The following is a 21,442-nucleotide window of genomic DNA, read 5'->3' as shown; positions in this document are numbered from 1 at the left end:
CCAGGCCCATGCATAGGGAAGCACTGCTCTACACCACCAGCAGGCCTGTGTCGTGTGACAAACTGGCCCTGTGTGGCTGTGGGCAGGCAGCTGACTCCCGCCAGCATCTCAGCAATCCCCAGGAGGTTCAGGCTGAAGCTCCAGCCCCTTCAAAGCTGTGTGTGGCCAGCTCTGTGCCCAGGAGTGTCTACAGCACTCTGGCTGCTGAAAGCTCAGGGATAGGGCCTGGCCTTCTCCGTCACCCCTCCTTCCTAAGAGCGTCAGAGTAACTTAAATGTCTTTCTTCCATCCCCTCTTTAGGGTCGGATTCCAGTTAAATGGATGGCAATTGAATCTCTTTTTGATCATATCTACACCACCCAAAGTGATGTGTAAGTGTGGGTGTTGCTGTCTTGGGGTGGGGGTTACAGAAACACCCTTATATGTGTAGTCAGGCCACGACACCCCATCCATGCAGTTTGGCCAGGGAATTGCGCTGGCCCTGAGCACCTGTCTGCAGTGTCAGCCCTCCACAATGACCCCCTCACTGAGGGGACTTCACGATGTATTCATGAGGCGAATGGCTGGGCCAGGCCAGCCTGCAGTTCTGAAAGCTCCAGTGGAGCATGAGAGCAGAGCAGGTGGCCAGTAACCCAGCCTCCCCCACCCTTGCCAGCCCCACGCCTCCCTCTGGGCCCCTTGGTGACTCACAGGCCCAGCCCAGCAGTTACCCTCCTGTGGTCCTGAATAGGGCTTTGGGCTCAGGCAGAGTGCCCAGTGACTTGCCCCCACCCACAAGTGGAGCTTGGGGACTCCACCTGAAGATGGCCTTGTGTGAGTTTATAGATTGGTGTGCCCCAAACTGCTCAAAGGTGAAAGCCAAAAATTCATTATTCAGGTCCAGTGACAAGAGCTGATCGCTTTCAAAACACAGGATTCTTGCCTCTAAAGTGTTCTATAGTCAGCAGAGGTATGATGTGCATCTCTTTTTTTTTTTTTTTTTTTTTTTTTTTTTTTTGATGGGAGGATAGGGTCTCACTCTGTCACCCAGGTTGGAGTGCAGTGGCACAATACTGGCTCACTGCAACCTCCACCTCCCGAGTTCAAGCGATTCCTGTGCCTCAGCCTCCTGAGTAGCTGGGATTACAGGCACGCGCCACCTCTCCTGGCTCATTTTTTTGTATTTTTTAGTAGGGACAGGGTTTCACCATGTTGGTCATGCTGGTCTCGAATCCTGACCTCAAATGATCCGCCCACCTCAGCCTCCCAAAGTGCTGGGATTACAGGCGTGAGCCACCACACCTGGCCAACACGTGCATCTTAAATACTGTGGGCTGTGAGCAACCATTTGGACAACAGCTTCGCAATTACATAAGCTGAGTGTAGGCTAGTTGGAAAAGGCAGAGAGAAAAGCATAAAGAAGAGACTGAATGTCACTGGACCACACCGCACAGTGACTTCTGGCTGCCCTCTGGTGTGCTCTGTGGTGTGCACTTGTATGCTTTTTATTGCCCTAAATGGGCTCATGCGATGCTGTTTTGTGATATGATATTGTTCCCATTGCACAGCAAGTTTTCCTTCACAGTTAAAATGTTTTTCTATAGCTTTTTTCCTTCTAAGATTTTACGAAATTTTCCAAGCACATAGAAATGGTGAAAGAACTATATAAGGCACTCTGAGTCTGGTGGTCTGCATTCTCACCCCTTTAAGTGCCAAACCTCATGTGCCCCTTGTGGGTGTGGCTGCTCCAATGGGAGTGGCTTGGGCAGGGACTTCAGCTTCATGGAGTAGGGGCCAGGCAGGCAGGCAGCCCTTCCGCACCTTCATACTACATCCATCTGAGCAACCAGACCCAGGCTGACATCTGTGAGCATCTGTGCTTGGGGCCGACAGGGTCAGCAGGTGCTTGGTGGTGGGGATTGACATCTGGGCCCCCCGGAGGGCACTGTGAGGGCCAGGTGGAACCACTCACTGGTCTTCTCGCTCTCTGCAGATGGTCTTTCGGTGTCCTGCTGTGGGAGATTGTGACCCTAGGGGGCAACCCCTATCCTGGGATTCCTCCTGAGCGGCTCTTCAACCTTCTGAAGACCGGCCACCGGATGGAGAGGCCAGACAACTGCAGCGAGGAGATGTGAGCGGGAACCGGCTTTGGCCCAGCCTCACTTGGGAAGGGAGGGGACACCTGTGTGCATTCCCTCCCCATCCAGAGCAGCCCCAGGAGAAACCAGGAGAAGTGGGGGCTGGGGAGTGGGCAGGGCAGAGGTTAGAGAGCCATCCTTGGGTGTTGCCGTAGATGCTGGGGGTCCTACCCTGCTGAGGGCTGGTGGGCTTGCTAGGGGCTCTTATAAAAATGAGCGAGAGCAGGGACTGGTGCAATACAAGCTCGAAGGCTGAGAGCTGTCCCAGCATGACACTTGGGGAGGAGCTGGTAATTCCAAATGGCCCAGGGGGCACGTGTTAAGGGGTGCCTGAGCAGAGGTACAGAGCCAAGCAGGGGCAGCCTGGGCTGCAACCTGAGAGGTTGAAGCCTTTACACTCTTGGGAGAGATGGTCTTAGAAACCAGGCCGAGAACAGATGAGAAAGGGCTGTCCAGAGGCAGAGATGCTTGGTCCATGCATTCCATAGAGTGGGGCGTGGAGGGGGCATCCTGGGCCAAGAAGCCAGGCACCACCTCCCTGGGCCCCCAGCTGGTGGCCAGTTGGAGCACTGTGGTCTGCCTGGGCACCCAGCAAGCAAGGACAGTGCAGGACAGACATGTGATTGCCAAAGGTTCTTGCTTGTCTGTCTCCACACCTAAGAGCCCTCAGTCAATTCATCCTTCTTGAGAGTTTTAAGGACGGGCACTTATCACTTAGCTGCCAGAGCAGGCATAGTATCCAGTGAGCTGTTTACCAGTGTCTTTGCAAGGGAAGTAAAAATGAATCTCCCTTGGAGGGAAGGGAAGCCTATAGGATTCTGGACCACAGCTCTGGGAGACCTGAGCACAGTGGCCCATGGGCTGGGATCCTGCAGACAGGCCATGCCCCAGTCCCAGCAAGGCTCAGAGATGTCAGCGATGCAGAAATAGCTTTGGGGTTGGAAACAGAGCACACTGGGCCCAGGGTGCAGGGCAGGGTGAGGTGACTGTGGTGGGCTGTCCTTCCGAGACCTGGCCTTGCTTGGGTCACATTGGCCTGTCTGCTCTTCCCACCAGGTACCGCCTGATGCTGCAGTGCTGGAAGCAGGAGCCAGACAAAAGGCCAGTGTTTGCGGACATCAGCAAAGACCTGGAGAAGATGATGGTTAAGAGCAGAGTGAGTGCCTGGGGCCAATTCCCACCAGCTGAAAGTGGCATGGGAGACTCCAGCCTCACCCCAGGCAGTGGTTTTAGCCCTCAGAGTTCCCAGTGGGAGGCCACAGTGGGATTGTGCAGAGAGAGACAGTCATGCTCTCCCCTGCGTGCAGACAGCAGACTGAACCCTTCTCAGGCCAGGCTGCTTGGGCTTCTTTTCAAGTCATGAAGAAACCAAGATTCTTGACATTTAGGAAGAGCTCTCTACAGACAGGCATGGGAGGAAAATATTCCAAAGCCAAAAAAATTGTTTTCCATAATGGAAAATGAGAAAGTCGAGTTGAAGCAAGTGCCCAAAATTCAGATGCCCAGAGGGGAGCCCAGCTGGGGGAGGGCAGTGAGTAAGGAGCAGTGGAGACTGTGACAAACAGCCAGGCCCCTCCAAAAGGTTCCTTGCTGGGGTACCTGTGGCCTGCAGAGAAAGGAGCCAGGAATGGACCGGGTCTTCTGAATTTTACGAGGTTTATGTTGTCTCCCAGTTTTTATTGTTAACAATTCATTTAAATTTCCCAGAGCCGAATGTAGGCAAAACAAAGCTTATCGGGGGGTGACCAGAGTCAGCCCGCGTGCCTGGAAGTACAGTTTGTGAGTTCTACACATTTTCAACCAGTTTCATCAGGCAGCTGCTAGGACCCGTACTGTGTATCAGAGGCTGGGAATCCAAATAAACAAGACCAGCACAGCCCTGTCCTCACGGGGTTTACACACAGACCTTGTCTTAACATTGGCACATTTACTGAATTGTCACTTCTTCAGACTTGGATAGCAGGATGCAGGACCTAGGACCCCGTAGGAACACTTCACATCACTGTCTCGCTTGGATGAAAACTCCCAAGTCCTGAGAATGCAGGGTTGTTCTAAACAGAAGTGATCACTGGTTCTGGCCTTCCTAGAACAGTGCTGAGAAACAGCCAGGAAAACACTGGGCCCCTCTGTGCACATTCAAGCTGGGCATTGAAAGGAGCAGATGCAAGTGGCCCCTCATGCTGGGGAGCCTGTGCCTGTAGCAGGGTCATGTGCACCCTGACAGCACTGTCAGATTTCAGAAGTCTCAGCCCTGACGTGATGTTCTAGATGACAGGGATCCTTGGGGAAAGCTGGAAAACATCCTGCAGGCTGGGGCTGCATCCTGGCATGTCGCTGCAGTGGGCTCCCCCAGAGCCCAAGGGTTTGTCAGCGGGCCAGTTCCCTGCCACCCGTCTCCGAGTTGGGCCAGGGGCAGCTGGATGAGGCATCCCCTGGGGCTGCCCTCCAAGCCCTGGAGATAGGACCCTGAGGGAGCACATTTCTGTCCCCAGGGAGGTGACTTTCTAGGGGAAGAGACAGAATAGACAACAACCAGGGGGAGCCATGGGGACCTCAGAGCAGGACCAGGCTAGCCAGGAGTCCTGGGAGCTCAGTGCAGCCTGGCCCTGGTCTCCCGGAGAGGCCGGGAGATTGTTGCAAGGTGGAGACTCAGCCAGAGCCTCTGCCCTGAGGGCGGCAGGGGACCTGAGTTGTGTCTAGTCGTGGCGCATGGCGTGGAGTGACCGGCCATCTCTCTCTTCTAGGACTACTTGGACCTTGCGGCGTCCACTCCGTCCGACTCCCTGCTTTATGACGACGGCCTCTCAGAGGAGGAGACACCCCTGGTGGACTGTAATAATGCCCCCCTCCCTCGAGCCCTCCCTTCCACATGGATTGAAAACAAACTCTATGGTAGAATTTCCCATGCATTTACTAGATTCTAGCACTGCTGTCCCCTCTGCACTATCCTTCCTCTCTGTGATGCTTTTTAAAAATGTTTCTGGTCTGAACAAAACCAAAGTCTTGCTCTGAACCTTTTTATTTGTAAATGTCTGACTTTGCATCCAGTTTACATTTAGGCATTTTTGCAACTATGTTTTTCTAAAAGGATGTGAAAATAAGTGTAATTACCACATCGCCCAGCAACTTAGGATGGTAGAGGAAAAAACAGATCAGGGTGGAACTCTCAGGGGAGACCAAGAACAGGCTGAATAAGGCATTTCTATGGTGGGAATCAAGTCATAGCACTTCTACTTTAACTACGTGGATAAATTTACAAATCTGGGGAGGTATTCAGTTGAGAAAGGAGCTGCCAGCACCACCCACCCTGCACTGGGAACACAGCCAGGTTCCCCCAGACCCCTCCTGGGCAGACGGGTGCCTCTCAGAGGCCACCTGGGACTGGCAAGCGGCCACTGGCCAAGCCTCAGCCCCAGTCCCAGTTGCATGTCCTCCATCCGGGGCAGTGAGATTGCAGGAGCTGGCCGGCCCTGGGAGGACACACCCCCACTGCTGTTTTCACATCCTTTGCCTTACCCACCTTCAGGACAGTTGTCACTTACGAAGTCAGTGCTAAAGCCGGAGCAGTTGCTTTTTGAAAGAACATAGTCTGTGGTGCTGTGGTCTTGCAATGGACAGTAAATATGGTTCTTGCCAAAACTCCTTCTTTTGTCTTCGATTAAATACTTGAAATTTTTTTCTGTTTCCTAACTTCATCATTGGTTGTTTGAAATCTTGGAGTTTCAAGCATTTTTTCAAGCTGAGACGGTTCCTTTTGCATGCTTTCTGACTCACTGACTCCTCACTGGCTTTGTGTCTAGTGCCACACTCCATTTGTGCTGACGATGCTATGAGGCTGGCCCGCGTGCGCCCTCGATTTGGAAGGTCCTCTTCTCCGTTGTAGGCTCCAGACAACAGACGAGTGCCTCCTTTATGTTAGAGAACGTTTTATAGAACGTTCCCACTGCAGTAAGCCAATGAGTGTAGCAGTGTGCTGTTGCCCTACACTGCCTTAGAAAAAGTTAAGCAGTTTGACAAATATACATCAGATTTGAGAGTCTCAAGCTCATAAAAGTCAAATTGGTAGTGTCTGTTAAGTTACATTTACCAAGAGAGCACATGATATTCCCTTAACGATAACAGTGTTTTTGGAAACCTGAAGCACAAAACCATTAATATAATTGGCACAGAAACCATGAGTTTGGTTTGAACATCAAAGGGAGTTTTGCCAAGGCCTTACTGTCTGCACTTGAAGTTTTGGTTCTTCAGTGCAGAACAAATGATCTGTTTTCATTTTTAGGCATGTCAGACCCGAACTGGCCTGGAGAGAGTCCTGTACCACTCACGAGAGCTGATGGCACTAACACTGGGTTTCCAAGATATGCAAATGATAGTGTATATGCTAACTGGATGCTTTCACCCTCAGCGGCAAAATTAATGGACACGTTTGATAGTTAACATTTCTTTGTGAAAGGTAATGAACTCACAAGGGGAAGAAACATGCTGAGAATGGAAAGTCTACCGGCCCTTTCTTTGTGAACGTCACATTGGCCAAGCCATGTTCAGTTCCCAGGCGGCAGACTCGTTTTTGGTAGTTTGTTTTAACTTCCAAGGTGGTTTTACTTCTGATAGCCAGTGATTTTCCCTCCTAGCAGACATGCCACACCGGATAAGAGCTCTGAGTCTTAGTGGTTAAGCATTCCTTTCTCTTCAGTGCCCAGCAGCGCCCGGTATTGGTCTGTGTCCATCAGTGACCGCCAACGTTCTGTGTTCACATGTGTGGGTCCACTGCTTACTACCTGGTGTATGAAATTGGACCTGAACTGTTGGATTTTTCTGGTTGCCGCCAAACAAGGCAAAAAAGTTTAACATGAAGCACACACACACAAAAGGCAGTAGGAAAAATGCTGGCCCAGATGACTTGTCCTTGTTCAGAATGAGAGCCTGGGAGGGCCTGGGGGTAGTGTCAATGCCCCTCCAGGGCTGGAGGGGCAGAGGGGACCCGAGGATGGGCCTGGGCTCAGCATTCGAGATCTTGAGAATGATTTTTTTTAATCATACAACCTTTTCTTAGGAAGACATTTGGTTTTCATCATGATTAAGATGATTCCTAGATTTAGCACAATGGAGAGATTTGATGCCATCTTTACTGTGTGGATGGTGGTATCAGGGAAGAGGGCTCACAAGACACATTTGTCCCCCGGGCCCACCACATCATCCTCATATGTTCGGCACCGAGCAACCACTACCCCTGATGAGAACAGTATGAAGAAAGGGGGCTGTTGGAGTCCCAGGACTGCTGACAGCAAAGGCTTTGCTGCTGTGAATCCCACCTGCCACCAGCCTGCAGCACACCCCACAGCCAAGTAGAGGCGAAAGCAGTGGCTCCTCTGACCTGTTAGGAGCAGATAGGGCTTGTACTCACTTTAATTTGAATCTTATCAACTTACTCATAAAGGGACAGGCTAACTAGCTGTGTTAGAAGTAGCAATGACAATGACAAAGGACTGCTACACCTCTGATTACAATTCTGATGTGAAAAAGATGGTGTTTGGCTCTTATAGAGCCTGTGTGAAAGGCCCATGGATCAGTTCTTCCTGTGTTTGTAATTTAATGCTGCTACAAGACGTTTCTGTTTCTTAGATTCTGACCATGACTCATAAGCTTCTTGTCATTCTTCATCGCTTGTTTGTGGTCATAGACGCACAACACTCCTCCAGTCTTGTGGGGGCAGCTTTTGGGAAGTCCCAGCAGCTCTCCTGGCTGTGTTGTCAGCACTGTAACTTCGCAGAAAAGAGTCGGATTACCAAAACACTGCCTGCTCTTCAGACTTAAAGCACTGATAGGACTTAAAATAGTCTCATTCAAATACTGTATTTTATATATGCATTTCACAAAAACAGCAAAATTATGGCATTTTGTGAGGCCAAGGCTTGGATGTGTGTGTAATAGAGCGTTATGGTGTGTGTGCACACACCCAGAGGGAGAGTTTGAAAAATGCTTGTTGGACACCTAACCTGGCTCTAATTTGGGCTGTTTTTCAGATACACTGTGATAAGTTCTTTTACAAATATCTATAGACATGGTAAACTTTTGGTTTTCAGATATGCTTAATGATAGTCTTACTAAATGCGGAAATAAGAATGAACTCTCAAATTATTAAATAAACTCTCAAATTATTAAAAATGCCTACACAGTAAGTGTGAATTGCTGCAACAGGTTTGTTCTCAGGAGGGTAAGAACTCCAGGTCTAAACAGCTGACCCAGTGATGGGGAATTTATCCTTGACCAATAACCTAGTTGTCTATTCCTGAGTTATACAAGTCCCCATCCTTATTAGCTCTATTGGAATTTTCATACACATATATGCAGAAGTTCCTAAGTATTAAGTATTACTGAGTATTAAGTAGCAATCTGTCAGTTATTAAAATTTGTAAAATCTATTTATGAAAGGTCATTAAACTAGACCGTGTTCCTTTTTTTGTAATCAAGGTGACTAAGAAAATCAGTTGTGTAAATAAAATCATGTATCGTAAAATGTGTAACCTTTTTTTTCTTTTTAACATTCTAGTTGAAAACAGATTTCTGATTTTGTAGTCTGACGTTTTAAATATTGTATGGAAACTACAAAATCAGAAATCTATTGTTTTAAATATTTAAAATGTCACAAAGAATTCTATCATGATAACCACTGAGGCATCAGTAGTGGTCGAGGACTAGGGGGTCCCGTGATATCGCTGGTTTATCTGGTACATTTGCATGTGAATAGGCACATTGATAGAAACTGAAAAACTCAGCTAACTCCACTGTTCAAGGAATCCCTTCCTTAAGGTGTTCATCCCTAGAACAAAGCAGCAGCCAGCATCGAGTTTAGATCTTCACAGTTCTCTAGCAATTTGCTTGTTGCTGATCTTTTGAAGTTGGCCTTAGAGTGTGTGAGAGAGAATATAAAATGCCGAGTCCTGAGGAAGGCCATTAGAAGTGTGAGGGAAAATGCTGTCCTGACCACCATGAAGCCTGACACATTCACTGCTTCTGTTTATGTCTTCCCGAGGAATTCTCTGAGCTTCTCATGCTGGGCGTGGAGCTGGTGGGTCAGTGGGCAAATGGGAGTTGTCAACATCAGTCTTATCTGTGATTGCATTGTATCAGATGGCAAGGGCCTGTGTCACACGCATACATGTGTGTACACGTGGGCCTTTGCATGCTTTGCCAGGTGGTGTACACACAGGCCTTTGCACACCTCGCCCAGTGCCTGCCCCAGGCCCATGAGGCCCCGCCTCCCAGCCGTGGGTGCCTGTGTCTGCTCACAGCTTCCTCCTTCAACCTGGACCACAGGAGCTGGAAGTGAATGTAATCTCCAGAGCCAGCTGTTTGCTATAGCCTTTACCACTGAAAGTAGAAATCTATGCCAAGAAAAGTTAATACAAAAAGCCACCCCAATGTAGACTCTACATTAGGACTATTTGAGTGTGTATGTTTACTGTTTTATTTTCCCCTAAAAACACATTTTCTGCCAACCTTCATGAAGGATTTCTTCCCACCACAAGGCCAGCTTATATGGTCAGAAATCTAGTTGAAATGTGCCTGAGAACAGGGCTTGAACAAATACTTCATATACAAAAGAAATTTTGAAGGGAAAGCACAATTTCTAACTTTAAGAAAGCCTCTCCCGCAGGCAGGTGGAGCAGTTAGTAGTGCCTCTCCCTGCCTCGGATGCGTTTACACATAGTGTCTGGCACACCTTGTTTTATTGCTCTTTGCTTTATTGTGTTTTTCACAAATTGAAATTTTGTGGTAACACTGAATCATCGGGAAAGTCTATCAGGGTCATTCTTCCAACAACCCACACTCATTTCATGTCTCTCTATCAGTACTGTTGAGCAATAAAGTATCTTCAAACCAAGGTATGTACATTGTTTTTTAGACATAGTGCTGTCACATACTTAACAGACTCCAGTACAGTGTAAGTGTAACTTTTATATGCACTGGGAAACCAAGAAACTTGTGTGGCTCACTTATTTAGGATCTTCAATCTTCTTTGCTTTACAGGGGTGGTCTGGAACAGTATCTCTGAGGTTCGCCTGTGTTTAGTGGTTCTAGGAAGTCCTAGGGAATCCTAACCTCTGTGGCCCTGAGAAAGGTGGAAAGGTGGGTCTGCAGAGTGCATGCCACAGTGTGTATGGCCCCTCGCGTCTTCCACATGAAGCTGCTCTAGGTGTGTGTCCTAGGCTTGCGTGCCTGCAGGGAAAGCACCCTCTCTGCCAGGGCTGCCTGCTGTGGCCCTGTCCCTTCTCCACGGCAGCAGCCTTGACCGAAACTGTAGAGTCTCCCACCTCTTCAGGGAGCTGGGACTCAGGAAGGATCATGTTAGCTGAGGTCATAAGAACCTGTGTGTAGAGAACTTTTCAGCGTGGGGCCACTACTGTGTCCTGCTGCTGAGGCCAGGTAGTGGCCGTCTGAGGGCTGATAGGGCTGGCTGCTCCCAGGAGTTAAGGAGGCAAACACTCTGAACACCCTGGAGAAATCACATTTTATCTTTGCAACTACGAATTTGAGTGCTGTGTCAAGTGACCAGGTATTTTTGCAGATGTCTCTGAGGTGTTAAATCACAGGACCTGGCCAAGTGAGATCTCTCAGCTGGACCCCGGGCAGGGGATCCTTTATGGGGGCACATCTCACTGTGGGGGCTGCAGAAATGTGAAGTTCAGCATGGAGGGAGCTTGTGGTCTAAGACTACCCCAGGCACTGTGACTACCACACTAAAAGAGATCATAAACCTGCATCCTCTCAGATGATACTGAGCAGTTCAAGCTAAAAATGTGCTGGCTGGCAAGCAAGGTAAGTGAATTCTAAAGCTAAAAAAAAATATTTTTCATTGTTTGAGAAGGAAACAAGTTTGATATTTCATACACAGACAATATTTACCATGCAGACTGTCGATTTCTTGAATAAAAATATGAAATTCATTTAAAACATTCAAGTTTTTCAAGTTTTTGTGTATTTTTGTCAATGTAAACAGAATCAGAGCCCTGTTTCTTGGCTGCTCGATTTTCTCACCTGCACATCAATCCTTTTCTGTACTCTCCCATGGAAGAAGGGGTCTCTGGGGGCAAGAGACTTTGGTCAGAGGACTGCAGGGAGCCAGGCAGTACCCAGTCTCCCTAGGGCGTGTGCCTTGCTCCATATTTTGTGCCTTTCTTCTGGGAGTTTTCAAGAGCTTGAGAATTTTCCTGAAGACTCTGGCCACAGGGCCTGAAGCTCTTAGATTGCTCAGAACCCCATGGTAAAGGAGCATACTGAGGGTTTGAGGGATTTCAGTGTCTGGGAAGAAAGTAAGATCATAGCAAATGATTTCTAAAAATAGGAATGACACCAAGGATGGAAGAGCTCTAGTGTCTCACAAGATAGTCACTGGAAAAAGTAGAGGAAGTGTGGTTGGACACTATTTTTAAAGAGATATTCACACAATTACCTATAATCTTTAATTTTGTAGAAATAAGCAAAGGCTACCCATATGAGAACCCACAGGAGCCATTGGTTCTGAACTTGCTATAGCAAGAGAGTCAGCCAGCATCACTTAAGGCAGACACTCAAGATAGGCAGAGGAGTGGGAAAGCCTCATAGTAAAAAATAAAAGGTGGGGAGGGTGAGAAGGCTTTGGGGATGCTGTGATTGGGGCTTGTTGGCCTGGGGAAGCTGGAGGCAGCTAACCAGGAGGGCCTCTTATGTGATTGGTTTGGGGGACACAGGTGGCTTTCTCTGTTTAGTTCAGAGGGCAAAAAATAGGGAAGCTTGTAGTTCCTGACCAAGTTGTAATCATTCTGGGATAATTGTTGCAGAGGCTATGGTTTAGCTTCCTGGCTAGTTCTGCAGAGAATCTGATCCAAATCCTCCGGCCATATGTGGTCTGGCCATTGTCTGTTTGCATGTTCAGTCTCTCAGTCCCCCTTGTTGGTCATTTTCTTGTTTGTAAAAGGTTGGCCGACTCAAGGAAGTCTAGAGATCCAGCTCTTCACTGCTCAGAGATTATTCAGTTGTCTTTCCGGTCAACTGTACTGTGAGATCTTGATCCTTCTGTTGTTGTAGCATCATAGTGCTCATTTGACAAGAATGGGATGCAGTGGAACAACATCAGGACCACTATGACAGAAATAAGAGCAACTGTCCCTATGACACGCTTAGAACGCAAACCTCAGCTGACCAATGCAGGCAAAGAGCAAATCCCATATAGGCCATGAGGATCAACCTTAGAAAGCCAAATAGCTTTTGCCTCAAGGTGATCTGTGGCCTGTTCTACCTTTCTGTTTCACTGATCCAGGTGCAGTATTGGCAGTGGCAGAGGCCTTTACCACCCAACAAGAAATCTACAGCAATGAGACTGTCCATCACTACTCATGCCCATGAGTTGAGACTGATAGGTGCCCCATCTAGTGAAGAAGTGGCATTGCTAATGACTTCTGCCAGGGTTAATGAGAAGTTTATGACAACAGGATTCCCACAGATGAGAACATTGCTCTGATTGTTTGCATAAACAATGAGTCAGTAACTCCCCAGTTAGAGTGCTGAATAACCAAGGGTGATGTTACGGTTTTTGTAGTTTTACACCAACCAGTTTGTGGTAAATCATTACAGCAACCCTAGGAAAACCAACGCACCATTTGTATGTATGGTTAATGTGTGGCAGGTGTTTAAATGTATTGCAGGATATTGGTGCTTTTCCTTTCCCCAGTGCACCTCATTGATCTGAAGTGAGGGATTTTTTTGTCTTGATTTTTGTTTTGCAAGATTGAACAATCTTTTTTCCCAGTGTCCCTTCTGTTTACAGTATCTATAATTGCCCTTGTCAGTAGCTGACTGGTTGGGTAGGGGCCACCCAGCAGTTTGATCGGCAGGGCCACAAGTTAATTTTGAGTCCTGTCTTATTTTTGTTCTAAAGCACTTTTAAAATGTCTGCCAGGTGTTGTAGTTCAGGTTAAGGGGTTATTTCCCATTCTCATTTCTGTTTTTGATTAGGTCTCCAATTTCAGGTTTAGCTCCTTGAAAACAAGCAATGAAAGGGTTAATTTCTAGACTCCCAAACGGTACAATGTATTTTCTAGCCTATCCCAAAAAACATACTGTAGGTTCATCTTTTTTTTTTTTTTTTTTTTTTTTGCATGACACTGGATTATGGTCTAATCTTTCTTTTGTGGGGGGGCGGGGAATGTTTGAGGTATGGCTTTTAGAAGACTTTGCCCTATTTTGAGCCTCTTTGTTAACTCTCAGTTTCATTGTGGGCGGTGTGATCCTAGGATTCCTTTTGGGGGAGTCTAGTCAACTTTTGCCATTCAGGATTTAGCATGCAAGGTTCTGGTCAATGTGTGTACAAGTTGATATGGGTTAGGTAACACTGGGTCACATGCTTCCCCCGCCACTTTTTTTGAGATAGGGTCTTGCTCTGCCACCAAGGCTAGAGTGCAGTGGTGCAATCACGGCTCACTGCAGCCTCGACCTCCTGGGCTCAAGTGATCCTACCATCTGAGCCTCTCGAGTAGCTAGGACTACAGGCACACACCACCATGCCTGGGTTTTTGTTGCTGTTGTCACTGTTTTCCATAGAGATGGAGATCTCACTATGTTGCTCAGGCTGGTCTCGAACTTGTAGGCTCGGGCAGTCCTTGCTGATTCACCTTCCAAAATGATGGGATTACAGGTGTGAGCCATAGTGCCTGGCCAAAGTATTTTTAATTATTTTATGAATAGTTGTTGATCTTGCCCGGGTTTGGGGAAATCCTTAATTTTGGTTATTAATTTAGCTTGGGTCTAAGGTTTAAATTCCACATTTGTCTGTATATGGGGCTCATGGAGGGATAGGCCTTCAGAGAGGCAGTCGGCATTCTGGGGTCATAGGAGGGTTGTTGTGAAAGGGCAGGGATCTGGACAAGAGAAAGAGAAGGGAAGTGTGGACAGATGTGTGGAAGGAAAGAGATCAGAAGGATAAGGGGGAGAAGAGGGAAAGCTGTATTAGGGAAGCAAATGGATGACAAGCAGAAGGATTTACTAGGAAAATGAGTCTAGGCTGTTGCTGCTTAAATTTGCCAAATCGCTCATTAGCTTTAGCCAAAGAGTCTTTCAGGGAAGCACTTTTGAATCAGAATATCATTTGGAGACCTCTGACTACCAATCAAAAAAGGCTGCTCACTGGGCCTGAGAAATCTTATTCTCTTTCATTTCTTTTTTTTTTTTTTTTTTTTTTTTTGAGATGGAGTCTCACTCTGTCACGCAGGTTGGAGTGCAGTGGTGCGATCTCAGCTCACTGCAAGGTCTGCCTCCCAGGTTCACGCCATTCTCCTGCCTCAGCCTCCCGAGTAGCTGGGACTACAGGCGCCCGCCACCTCGCCCGGCTAGTTTTTTGTATTTTTTAGTAGAGACGGGGTTTCACCGGGTTAGCCAGGATGGTCTTGATCTCCTGACCTTGTGATCCGCCCGGCTCGGCCTCCCAAAGTGCTGGGATTACAGGCAAGAGCCACGGCGCCCGGCCTCTCTTTCATTTCTAAGGTATCTCTCAAATGAGCAATTTTGTTCAATTAGATGTTCTCCAAATAAGATCTTCACCAAATCAACCTTGGTGAAGTTAATGCTTTTCAGAGATGGGCATGAGAATTGGAATTATTAAGAGAGTATATGTAAGAAGCAGGAGTTTTTCCTGGAGGAGGAGAAGATTTAAACTTAGACAACACCATGAATGCTGGCTGGTGAGGCTGGCGAGAAATGGAATGTTTGTGTCTCTCAGGACATGAAAGTGAGATGGAAGGAGAACCTCATTCAGTTTTACCAGAAACCCACAGCAAAGTTTGTCCAAGTAGAGGCCGGTGTGATGAGAACTGCTAACTCATGGGCTGCGGGGCTGGCTCAAATAAGAGGCTTATGAGCCCCATGCCTATGTCCTTTCCTATGGTTTCCTTATGACAAGCAGCACTTTTTGACAGCACAACACTAAACACTAACACAAAATACAGTGAAAAGGGATGAAAAAGAATGGCCTGAATCCACTAGAGATGCCAGACAAATGAGAATCTATAACAACCAGAGTACAAAACTGAGAATAAGCCAGAGACCTCCACGCAGAGTGAGGTTAGCCCTAGTGCTGACCACATCGGTGCACTTGATAGGCCGAGAACATGGAGGCACAAGGGGCCTCTGGGTGGCACAACGGTTGGAAGCCTGGGGACCTCAGGTACAAGCAGTACAGACTTACCACGGGATCACCAGGAAAACTGTGCAACCAGCAAAGGCTATTTATTCACAACTTGCTATAGCGGGGGAACCAGCCAGCATCACTTGCTTTTGGTAGAAATTTAAAAGGCCCGAAAGGGATGGGAAACTTTTTATAGTTTTTTTTTTTTTTTTTTTTTTAAGTATCAGATTGGAAGTCGTTGGGGGGAAATGTTTTTAATTACATATTTTCTGATATTAAACCCAACACAGTTGTACTTTAATATTTTACCTAGGGGAACTACTTATTTTACAACTATATCCCAGTGTATCACTCATGATCAGCCACATAATTTGAATCATGCATTATCTTCTCTCCACAAATTACATACATTTAGGATTTGGCTACTTAAAAAAATCATTAAAAAGTAACAATTTAAATCCATTGATGGGAGAACCTCAGTTAGTTTAAAAACAACTGCCAGGCGGGGTGACTCATGCCTGTAATGCCGGCACTTTGGGAGGCCGAAGCTGGAAGACGGCTTGAGCCCAGGAGTTCCAGGATAGCCTAGGCAACACAGGGAGGCCCCATCTCTACCAAAAAAAAAAAAAAAAAAAAAAAAAAAAAAAAAAAAACCTAAAAATTAGCCAGGCGTGGTGGCATGCACCTGTGGTCCCAGCTACTCGGGAAGTTGAGGCGAGAGGATCTCTGGAGTCGGAGGTGGGGAGGCTGCAGTGAGCAGTGATGGCTCCACTGCACTCCAGCCTGGGCGACGGAGCGGGACCCTGTATCAAAAAATAGATGAATAAATAAATAAAAACAATTCTAATGGAAGATTCGAAGAGCAATTTAAAACATGTGGCAACTAACCCTGACCCTGCGGCTTCAGTCTCCTCGCCGCTAGCTGAGGGCCGTGGCCGCTGCACAGGTGCTTGGGAGGATTCAGGGATTCAGGCAGCGCCCGCCGCCCGTGTGCCAGACGTGCGGCCACACGGTAGGAGCAGTAAGACGTATCCAGGGAGAAAACAAGTCCATGAATGAGAAAGGAAACCCAGCGTTTGTAGGACTAGGAGGACAAAGAAAAAATTGCTGGCGGCGGAGGGCGAGGCTCAGCTGTGCGTGGCAGATGGGAATTTGCTCGGTGGCGGCTCCTCTTTCTAGAGGGTTTCCCAGCGTCCCCTCCCCCGCCAGCCCGCGGTGACGCGCCCGGTGCCCACCAGAGCCGGCTCTCCGCGCCGCTACTTCTTCGCTCGCCCGCTTAGGCCGTGCTCGGGGTGGCGTGGGAGACAGAGTACCCGGAGAGGACCCTGGAACACACAGTGGCATGGAAGACGCCTAGAAAAGGGCTTCTCTTCCCACTCACGAAAATCAGTGTGTGAGCTCGAAGCCATTTCCCAGCGTGTCCGCTTCAACTCCCTCCTTTAACAGATGAGGGAACTCCTCCAGGGAAATGCAATGATGCGCCCACGGCTGCCGGCGGCCCAGCGCCAAAGGACGTTCCACAGCCCTGGGGCCCGAAGTCCTCGGCTCGGCTGCCACGCAGGCCCCGCGGCCCCGCTCGGGCTCCCAGGATCGGCTCCCGGGCTGGACAGCGCTGCGGTCCACGAGTCCGGGCAGGGGCGCCTGCAGGCCGGAGCAGTTTCCTGCCTCGGGCATTCTGCTGCCTCCACAAACGGTTTTTGGAGGCACACACACAGATACTTTAACACGTCGGTGATGAATCGGCACCCAGCTGCCAGTGGCGGAGCTTCCTGGGCGGGGCCGCGGGCGCGAGGCAGCCTCATTTCCTCGCGCGCGCCGGAAGTGGCCGCTCAGGCGCGGCGGCGCGCCCGGGGGTGGGTGGCTGAGGCGGCGGCGGCGGCGGCCTGCCGCCCGGGTGTGCCAGCGGCGCAGGAGGCTGTGCAGCGCAGAGCGGGCGAGCGCGGTGAGTACCTGGCCCGGCCTTGCCCGCCCGCCCGCGACTCCCGCCGGCTCGAGCCCGGGCGGTGCGGGCGCCCGGGCTGCGGGCTCCTGTCTGGTCGGGTGGGGTCGCCTCGCGGACGGGTCCTGCGGGGGGCCCTGTACCTCAGGGATGAGCCTGCCGGAGTAGGCTCCGGTTTTGGGGAGAGCGCAGCCAGAGACGGTTGGTTCGCGTGTCAGTGTTGGTCTTTTTTTTTTTTTTTTTTTTTCTTTTTTACCAACTCATCACCATCTCTGCTCCTCTCAGTGGATAAACTTTGGTCAGCGGTGACCTTGTCACAGCGTTAAAATAGTTCTGCCCGCAGCCCCTCTTTATCTGTAGATGGCAGAGCGAGCGCCGGTAAAGATGCTTGGTCGTGGAGGGCTCAGTGGGGCGGAGGAGACGGGAAGCCTCTGGTGTTGTCGGAGAATGCACCTTAAAAATGACCCTACCCTTGAGCAACGCAGGAAGCACGACAGTGATACTTCTGTTTGTGATGATGGTATTGGCGGTATGATAGTTTGATTATGCATCTGAAGCTTTTCTTCGTGAGCCCTTGGCTTGTTAAACTTGGAGGCGTTTTCTAGCATGCTTTTGAGATAGATGTGGGATGTCGTGACGTTTCACCGTCATTCAAGGCTCGCAGGAGCAGGGCCTTCATGTCTGGTAATTAATGTTTTTTGAATGTTGTATTAAAATAGTATTTTCGATCTTGGAAGTAAGAAGCCAAGTATTTTAGGACTGAGTGTTAGCGTTCATTTTGTACTATTATTCTTATACCAACTTTAAACATAAAATTGTCATGTAACTAAAAGAATGAAAAAAGATGTTGAATTTCCAATATTTGTGGCTCAGAGGATTTTGGCCTAACTAAGCACAGTTCCAACCAGTTTAGAAGCTGCATTTTTCTCTTTGTTTTTGTTGAGGCATACAATACATATGAAATCAATAAGAGCACGAATCTTTTTTTTTTTTTTATACTTTAAGTTATAGGGTACATGTGCATAACGTGCAGGTTGGTTACATATGTATACTTGTGCCATGTTGGTGTGCTGCACCCATCAACTCGTCAGTACCCATCAACTCGTCATTTACATCAGGTATAACTCCCAATGCAATCCCTCCCCCCTCCCCCCTCCTCATGATAGGCCCCGGTGTGTGATGTTCCCCTTCCCGAGTCCAAGTGATCTCATTGTTCAGTTCCCACCTATGAGTGAGAACATGCGGTGTTTGGTTTTCTGTTCTTGTGATAGTTTGCTAAGAATGATGGTTTCCAGCTGCATCCATGTCCCTACAAAGGACACAAACTCATCCAAGAGCACGAATCTTAATTGTGCAGCTCAATGAATTTTTACATACTTATTACCCTGTGGAATCACTAGATATATCAAATTATAACCGTAGAATATTTCCATCATCCTGTTTCCCTGTGCTTCTTCCAAGTCAATTATATCCTTGTTTTCCCATCTGTATTCTAACTTCTCTTATCAGCTTTTAGTTTTCTGTGTTTTGAGCTTCATGTTAATGGATTGCATAGTATTCTCAGCATATTGTTTGTGAGACACACTCATGCTATTTCATGGTATTGTATTATTATTGTGTAATAGTCCATTGAATAATATGTGACTACTCTTCAGTTGATGGACATTTTTGTTCCCAATTTTTGTATATGATGTATTTTGGATATTAAGAATGCTGTGGGCCCGGCATGGTGGCTGAGGCCTGTTATCCCAGCGCTTGCAGAGGCCAAGGTGGGTGGATCACTTGGTCAGGAGTTCGAGACCAGCCTGGCAAATATGGTGAAACCCCATCTTTACTAAAAATATGAAAATTAGCCAGGCGTGGTGGCGGATGCCTGTAAGCCCAGCTACTGGGGAGGCTGAGGCAGGAGGTGGAGGTTACAGTGAGCCAAGATCGTGCCTCTACACTCCAGCCTGGTCGGCAGAGCCTGACTCAGTCTCAAAAAGAAAAAAAAAAAAAAAGAATACTGTGGACATCCTTGTAAATTAAATGTCTTGGTGAGCATCTGTATGCATTTCTGTCAGCTATGGAATGACTGAGTCATGACATAGGCAGAAAATTACCAACATGGAGTCATTACCAACCTTACCATTACCAACCAAAGGCAGAAAATTTAACCAACATGGAGTCATGTTTTTTTTAATGTAATAGAATTACTTATTTTAACTAATATAACATTCAAGGTTGGTTTAAAAAAAGCATAACTATTAAGAGCTCAAGACGTAAGTGATTCATTCATTACCATGTTATTATTTACCCGTTGGATTGCACATTTATGACCGTCTTCTGTCGGACTGTCATTGTTTGTTTAACTGTTAGACAAGTCTGTTAGAGCTGGTGAGGATCTGACTCTGAAGTTTAGCATAACGTTTACATAAGAACTATGTTACTCAAGTTAGTGGTTTTTTAGAGGAAATGAAATACCAAAAGGATGTGACTGAAAGTGGATTGAAGAAGCATGGGACTGCAAGTCAAAGAACTTAACATTGTTATTGTCATGCTACACAAGCACTAGGTATAAGTGTAAAATTGAATTATAAGGCTAGTTACAAATGTGAATTTACAGCAGGAGTACAGTGATTTTCATATGGACTGAGATACTACTAGCACATTTATAATGTGAACACACAACAAAAATCACTAAAAATTTGTGGGAAATCGGTAGCATCTAAGAGAAGCTTCAGACCAAACAAATACAAGAACTAGGCACTGAAGCAGTGGAGCTAATGTGAGACAAAAGAAAACTTTAAAATAAGTATTAGTATCTTCAAATTTGTTAAGGTATTATGCCTACTGAACACATACAGGGTGACATGAAAAAAAAGCAATCAATTATTGAATATTTAAACATGGAAAGTAGGAAAGAGCCAGGTGTGGTGGCTCATGCCTGTAATTCCAACACTTTGGAAGGCCGAGGCAGGAGGATCGCTGGATCCCAGGAGTTTGAGACCAGCCTAGGCAACATAATGAGATCCTGTCTCTACAAATAATTTTTTTTTTTTTTTTTTTGAGACAGAGTCTGGCTCTGTTGCCCAGGCTGGAGTTCAGTGGCATGATCTCGGCTCACTGCAAGCTCCGCTTCCCAGGTTCACGCTATTCTCCTGCCTCAGTCTCCTGAGTAGCTGGAACTACAGGTGCCCGCCACCACGCCCGGCTAATTTTTGTATTTTTAGTAGAGATGTGGTTTCACCGTGTTAGCCAGGATGGTCTCGATCTCCTGACCTCATGATCTACCTGCCTTGGCCTCCCAAAGTGCTGGGATTACAGGCATGAGCCACCGCACCTGGCCACAAATAATTTTTAAAATTAGCAGTATGGTAGTGCACACCTGTCATCCCAGCTGTTCAGGCAGTGGAGGCTGCCACTGCACTTCAGCCTGACAGTGAAACTGTCTCAAAAAAAAAAAAAAAAAAAAAAAAGGAAAGAAAGAAAGAAAAAGAAAGTGGAAAAAACTAGCCATGACATGCAAAGTAGATCTAGAAGAGCCAATATACATCTAATAGGAGTTCCAGGAGGCGTTAGAAATCGGAAAAGAGGAAATAACCACAGAGATAACAGACATCCGGAAGGTAGGAGTGTCCAGGCCGAGTCTTGGGCAGCCTGAGCCAGGGAGAAATAAGTATCAGAGGACAAAGGACTGGCAAATATAGATCAACCCTTCCCTCTCTGGTCTGTTTCTTCATCTATACAGTGGGGATGATCAAGAAGTATGCATTTTTCTGAGAGCTTATGGAAGGATGTATTAGGTTTGCTGACTGTTCCCCACTCTTCTTCCCTACCAGCTCACAGCAGGGATTGGGGTTGTGTGTCCTTATATGATGTTTAACCTTTTTATCACACGTATTTATTTTGTGAAATTTTTAAAGTGTAACAATTTTTTAGAAGTTAAAGCAGGGATTGCCAGTATGGCTGGCTACCTATTTTAGTATAGCCTGTGATCTAAGGCTGGCTTTTACACTTTTTATTTTTTTATTTTGTATTTATTTATTTATTTATTCATTTATTTTTGAGACAGAGTCTTGCTCTGTCGCCCAGGCTGGAGTGCAGTGGCGCAATCTCAGCTTACTGCAACCTCTGTTTCCTGGGTTCAAGTGATTCTCCTGCCTCAGCCTCCTGAGTAGCTGGGTTTACAGGTGCACACCACCATGCCCGGCTAATTTTTGTATTTTTAGTAGAGACAGGGTTTCA

General features: G+C 47.4%; 2 protein-coding genes across 2 annotated transcripts in view; both read left to right on the top strand.

Moving 5' to 3' along the window:
• The window catches only part of RET (ret proto-oncogene), a 52,987-nt gene extending 44,359 nt beyond the window's left edge, over window positions 1-8,628 (top strand). Inside the window, exons 16-20 of the mRNA XM_050803101.1 lie at window positions 301-371; window positions 1,973-2,110; window positions 3,174-3,273; window positions 4,862-5,009; window positions 6,397-8,628. Coding sequence (XP_050659058.1) covers window positions 301-371; window positions 1,973-2,110; window positions 3,174-3,273; window positions 4,862-5,009; window positions 6,397-6,554 — 615 coding nt within the window. The 3' untranslated portion in view covers window positions 6,555-8,628. The remainder of the gene's footprint in view (window positions 1-300; window positions 372-1,972; window positions 2,111-3,173; window positions 3,274-4,861; window positions 5,010-6,396) is intronic.
• An 8,476-nt stretch (window positions 8,629-17,104) lies between these two features.
• Window positions 17,105-21,442, top strand: part of CSGALNACT2 (chondroitin sulfate N-acetylgalactosaminyltransferase 2) — a 46,707-nt gene continuing 42,369 nt past the window's right edge. Inside the window, exon 1 of the mRNA XM_050804309.1 lies at window positions 17,105-17,218. The gene's annotated coding sequence lies outside the window, so the exon portion shown is untranslated. The remainder of the gene's footprint in view (window positions 17,219-21,442) is intronic.

This window comes from Macaca thibetana, chromosome 9 (genome assembly GCF_024542745.1).
Source record: "Macaca thibetana thibetana isolate TM-01 chromosome 9, ASM2454274v1, whole genome shotgun sequence".
NCBI classification, from domain to species: Eukaryota; Metazoa; Chordata; class Mammalia; order Primates; family Cercopithecidae; genus Macaca; species Macaca thibetana.
The sequence above is the reverse complement of the archived record's forward strand: the minus strand, read 5'-3'. Positions and strand labels throughout refer to the sequence as shown.